This window comes from Castanea sativa, chromosome 6, assembly GCF_040712315.1.
Source record: "Castanea sativa cultivar Marrone di Chiusa Pesio chromosome 6, ASM4071231v1".
In the NCBI taxonomy this organism is placed as follows: domain Eukaryota; kingdom Viridiplantae; phylum Streptophyta; class Magnoliopsida; order Fagales; family Fagaceae; genus Castanea; species Castanea sativa.
This window is the reverse complement of record NC_134018.1, coordinates 23,578,188-23,584,356: the sequence shown is the minus strand read 5'-3', so window position 1 is coordinate 23,584,356 and position 6,169 is coordinate 23,578,188. Positions and strand designations below refer to the sequence as shown.

Below are 6,169 nucleotides of genomic sequence, written 5' to 3'. Positions count from 1 at the left end.
ATATGAGGCAACTAAAAAAACCACTAACAAACTCGCTGTTTTTCAATGGTTCTTGTTCACCCCCACTTCCTAATCTTTTCAATCTAGAATTCAATTTTTTTTAATCGAATTATTAAAAATAAATAATCTTTTTTACGCTCAATTTCACAAATATTTCTATCCACACTAGAATAGAAGACCAAGAAGACAAGCTCCATACCCAACAACATATTCATTCCCAAAATACACAAATAAGAAAAAAGGCTGACAGGTGGCCCAATTTATATTACTATTTCGTTTGCAAGTTGCTTGCAATTGTCGCCTTCGAGAAAGAAAAAAAAACAAGAGTTGCTTGCAAATTTGCAATTGCCATGATGCCATTATAATTTTTTTATAAACGTGGAGAGAGAGAGAGAGAGAGAGGATATATTTGAAAGAATGGGGTGGGAGTTGGAAATGTGATAATGATATAAACATTTGGGTTTGGAAGTTTGGTTTGGTTTGGTTGATCGTTTGTTGGGTGTGTTGCTTTTGAATTTTATTTATTTATTTATTGATGATTAGTTCGTCTTCTGTTCTTGCAATTTGCAAGGATGCAGCTGGAGTCGCAGGTATTTTTCTTCTGTCACTCTCTTTGTCTCCTTATATTTTCTGGGTTTTTCTTTCCATTGTGATAACTTAGCTGAATTATTGGTTTTGGGATTTTTTTTCTTTTCTTTTGGCTTTAAACCAAAGAGAGTCGCATTAAAAAAGACAGCAACAAAGCTTTTTTTTTTCCAAAACAAAGATAACACACCATTTTTCTATGGAATCCATTGGTTCCTGTTCTACCCGCTTCAAAATTTTTTTTTTTATTTACATGAACAAAGACCAAGTCTTAATTTTCTGGAGTTGGGAATTCCTATCATTAAGAAACTTATTGGTTATTGTTCTAATGGCTTTAGTTCTAGTTTTTTTCTTGCATTCTTAACATAAATTGAAGAATAGGAATATCGATATTCATCAGACATTTTGTTAAGAACTTATCGAACCTTCTTGTGGTTTTGTTGAAAGATGAATAAAGAGGTTGATAATTTCGGAAGAATCTTTTAAGAGTTGCCCGTAGTTGTGGGAGTACACATTATGTTTTCTGTTATTAGAATAATCCATATATTTATCCTGATTTTGGTAATTGAAAGCAAAAAAAAAAAAACTGCTGATCGTTGTACCCTTTGATTCAGCTTTCTTAAGTACTGGTACCTTGCATGATTTTGAGAGTCATATGCGAGAGTTGTTGGCTTCTAAAAGGAAGAAGTAATTATATTGCACTGATAAAAAGAATCCATCTAGCAATTGTGAGCTAGTAACATTAGAGCCCAATGTGGGTATTGAATTCTGTGGCTTAGTCTAGAAGTTGAACATGTGTTCTTCTCTTTTTCTTTTTTTCACCTTCTTATGAAGCACTAGAGTTCTGAAATGTAGGATTAGTGCATCTCTATTGGCTACTGAAAGCATTGGTACATAAGGAACGTTTCATTTGATATACAAGTTCTACTATAGTTTCACTTCAAATACATGCTGCACTGGGGTTGCTTTCACATGCACTTTTGGCAAGTGCTGAGGGGAGTCATGTTTAGACACTCCTTTAGGAAATTTGGGCTCTGGGGCTTGTTTAATGTCAATATTGTTCCCAAGAATTACACTGGAAATTTGAGTATATCTACAAATGAATATGGTAATAAGAGAAGCAGTGCATTTCAGAAAAGGAAACAGATGTGCTTTTATTCTAACAAATTTGGAACCATCAGAGATTTGTGTGTGTGTGGAGGGGTAGGTAACCATCAAAATTTTAATTCGCTCTTAACTACAACATTCAAGATTGTTATGAAAGATTGGATTTTATGAGATTAGTTCTTGTGTTGCTCTAATCATAAGAAAATAGGAATATAATGGTTAATATCTTAGAATTATGATATGTTAATATGCACATTTATTTGTTGCAGGAAACATCTTTGCTTTTGGGCTGTTTGTATCCCCTATGTAAGTTTCAGACCTGAATAGTCTTCCTGTTTTATAAGATTTATTTCATGCCCTAACTAGTTCCCCCCCCCCCATCCTCCCAATAACAACAAAAAATTCAGGCCCACTTTTAGGAGAATTATCAGAAACCAGTCAACAGAACAGTTCTCAGGGCTGCCATATATATATGCCCTTTTGAATTGCTTGCTCTGCATGTGGTACGGTACCCCCCTCATATCTTCTGACAATGTATTGGTTACAACTGTCAATTCAATCGGTGCAGTTTTTCAGTTGATCTACATCATACTCTTCATAGTATATGCTGAGAAAGTGAAAAAGGTTAAATATACGCAAACTTGATATGATGATGAAATTCCTGAAAGCCTTTTGTCTAATTCTAAGCTGTCAATCACTTTCCCCTTAAATGTTGCTGGCAGTTGAGGATGCTTGGTTTGTTGCTGGTAGTTTTTGCGTTGTTTGCAATTGTAGTGGCTGGAAGCTTGCAAATTATTGACCGTATGATGCGGTGGATCTTTGTTGGAACACTGAGTGGTGCTTCCCTTGTGTCAATGTTTGCTTCTCCATTGTTTATAATTGTAAGTTTTATATCAGGCATTTGCATACCTTTTGCTAGAAATGGTTGTCTCTTTAATTGCTTAACTTTTGATGACTTTTTGTATGTTGTTATATCCTTCAGAATTTGGTGATCCGGACAAAGAGTGTAGAATTTATGCCATTTTATCTCTCCCTTTCCACCTTCCTAATGAGCTCATCTTTCTTTCTATATGGACTGTGTAATTATGATCCATTCATTTATGTAAGCTTCCCTCAGCACATTGTTTGCTCCTCTCTCTCTGTCTCTGTCTCCCTCTATTTTCTAATTTCTTTGATACCAATGCTTTTACCAGTTCAGTTTTTTATATGTGGGCTTGTGTATATTCCCACGAGTAAATATTTTATTTCTGTATGAATTTCAGGTCCCAAATGGGATGGGAACCATTTTGGGGATTGTACAATTGGTGTTGTACTTCTACTATAGCAACAGATCAAGAGAGGATTCCAGAGAACCTTTGATAGTGTCATATGGATGAGTAGCTATGATGACAGGCAGAGGTAACGACACAGATGCATTGTTTTTGCTTGAGTCATTAGGTCATTGTTTTTATCATGTGAGATGATTCTATTCTCTTTGGTATTCCTGTGATGGGAAGCCCTCCTCTACTCTTTCCTTGTGTGGACAAGAAAGACCTTTTGGAGTGATCAAATTTACTGTCCAAGAAAATAGGTGTTATGCTCCTCTTGTTCCACACACGCAGAAGCAAACTGCTTCTCTTAGCACAAACGTGTGCTTGTAAATTTTATTTGCAGTTTAATAATTGCGTTAGTGGGATCTGATTTTTGTATTATTAATAGGTGAAAGCCGATGCTGTTTTTGTACAAGAAGTAAGAAGGCAAACTACTTGAAATAAAGAACGGAGAAAGTTCCAACTTGAAACTAAAACCATTTCTTGAGCCATTCAACCTGCTTCCTTCCCCCACTGTCTCTCTGTCCTTGTGTGTTTGAGCATCCATATACATATGTATGTATGTATGTCTGTATGCATATTTGAATCACCCTGTCTTTTGTCTCCTTTTCCTATTCTCTTTTCCTCCTAAATGTGTTTCTATATAAATATGTGGTTTCAAACTGTGTCTAAGGAAAAGATCATCAAATCAGCAGTACTTCATAGTTGGCTGATTGCAATTGCCACAGAAATTTCTAAACCTGTAAAGCCCTTTTTTGATATGGCTTTATCAGCTTGCACTATTGATATAGATGAAATGATACACTATCAGAGATCCAAGCACTGGCGTGAAGATCTGCACACCGCCTGCTTGTCAATTGCTTGTATTATTAAGTGCTGTGGTTTTCACTTTTCTTTCTCAAGTCACTGGTAATGTTATTTGTAATTTTACATACCTGCTTACAGTTTATGTAAGCTAAATGTCGTAGATTTCTTGGTTGCCCTTATATTTGAAATTATTTTCTAGGCTACAATTTGAATAATCTTTCTCACATGTTAATCAGTTGATTTCTCGTATGACTTTTGATCAACATATTGCTGTTGCTTTCCCTTTTTCCTTCTCACATTGCAGATTAACTGCTTGCCAATTATATATGCTTATACCTCTCTTGATTCTCTTGCTAGTCGGTTTTGGGCTTCAGAAAGCTCCAGTTACCCTTTCATTTCTGAAATTACTTGCAAGATCCTGAATGATACGCCTAACATGTTAAATTGTCGATTATCATCACCATGCAGTGACTACTATTTTTGCGTTAAAAGTTTGATGAGCTTTAGGTAGCTGTAATTTATTTGCGCCTCAAGACCTAGATGATAACAAAGTATTTTTCAAATCTATGAAATGTCCAGAGCATCAATAAAAAGAATGACATGGCTTAAAAAGTTACCATTAGTTTTTTAGTGAAGTGTGTGGTGCGCTTTTAGATTAGAACCCAGTCCTCTCTCACCTTAGTGTGTGTTTGTTTTTAAATAATAAATAAATAAATAAAAAAGACATGATAGATTGGCTATAAGAAAGTAAGAAAGTGAGTGCAAGAAAGTGAAATTCATAAAATTTTCAAGTTGGTGCGGTATTACTTGTTCTTTAGGGGTTCATTTTAACCACCTAACTTAAAAAAAAAAAAAATATATATATATATATATATATATATATATATATACAATATTTTTTATTAGTTTAATTTACCTTTAAATGTCTGTTTGGATACTGCTTATTTGTTGGAAATTGAAAACTTATGATTGAAAATACTATAGCAAAATAATTTTTAAATGTGTGAATAGTGCTGTGGGACCCAAATTTTCCTAGAAATTTGCTAAGTTTGGTGGTTCATGAACAGTGCTGTGGGACCTAAGAAAATGCTAAACGCAACTTATCTTGTGAATGGCTAAAACATGCACAATGCCCGTGGGTCCCACTTCAAATGCCAAACGCAAAAACACACGTTAAGTGTGCAGTCCAAACGCACACTAAAAATAGTTATGTACACCCTGACTTAAATCTTACACACTCTGACATAGATTAGACGTGTCCAAAACCAAACAACAATGCAAATCAACTCATCCCAAAACCAACCAACAATATATAGTGCAAATCTCAATCTCTCTCTCTCTGTCTCTCTCTCTCTCTCTCATGAATCTCTTTTCTATATGACTATTAGTATCTCTAACTCTAAGAGTAAAATGCGAGTGTTTGTGAATTCTCTTTTCTTTATAAATTTATATATTATTTGTGTGACTATGTGTCTGATATTGATTGCGTGCATTATTTATTATTATAATGTTATTTGTGTATATGTGTGCATGTATTAGTGTATAATATAAATTTATATAATTTAATAATTAGTAAATATAGGTGGTTTGTTACATGTGTGTATTGTTATTATGTTATGATAACATTCTATTATAAAATTAGTCATTTAAAAAATAAAGATAGATAATGACAAATCATAATGAATTATCATGTAAGGATTTCAAAATATGAAAAGTTGTAGAAGGAAATTGTAAAATTTCATGTATTTGCATTTGACCTTTTTTTTTTTGTCGATTACTTGACATATTTAAGTTATCTATTTATTAAATTTTATTTAACATAAGTTTCTTAATGAACCCCCTGAAGAAAAAAAAATCCTAGAGCCGCCACTACATTCAAGTCCTTTTTTTCCCCCACTGGTTTTTAGATATTAAAATGAAAAAAATATATAAATAAAATAAATTTTTAGATATCAAAATGAAGAAAATATAATTTTTTTTTCGCACTGGTTTTCGGAGATCAAAATGAAAAAAAAAATATATATATAAATAAAATAAATGTTCAAATATCAAAATGAAACAAAATAAGATTGAGCACTTAGTGCTATAATTGCAGTGGACACATAAAAATGACATGGTAGATTGACTATAAGCTTTGGAATATGTTGTTTAAAATTAAGAAATCCTGAAAATGACTGCGAGTGTTAAATTGGATTTGGATGGCTGACTACGAATGGTGTAAGGAAGCATGAGAAATAATATTCAATCAAAGAGTTTATATGCCAATAATGCTCTTTAAACTAATAAAGACAACATCAATAACTTTATAAAGCATGTCAATACACGTTTGATACAATTTAGTTAGAGGTTTTTTTTTCCCC

General features: G+C 33.2%; 1 protein-coding gene across 1 annotated transcript; it reads left to right on the top strand.

Annotated features, from left to right (window-relative positions):
* The first annotated feature begins 290 nt into the window (after positions 1–290).
* On the top strand, positions 291–4,072 carry LOC142641294 (bidirectional sugar transporter SWEET2). The gene is made up of 7 exons (XM_075815695.1): positions 291–590; positions 1,962–1,998; positions 2,100–2,316; positions 2,415–2,573; positions 2,675–2,794; positions 2,955–3,090; positions 3,391–4,072. Exons 1-6 carry the CDS (start codon positions 536–538, stop codon positions 3,066–3,068), a joined length of 702 nt encoding a protein of 233 aa, XP_075671810.1. The 5' UTR covers positions 291–535; the 3' UTR covers positions 3,069–3,090; positions 3,391–4,072.
* The last annotated feature ends 2,097 nt before the right edge of the window (positions 4,073–6,169 follow it).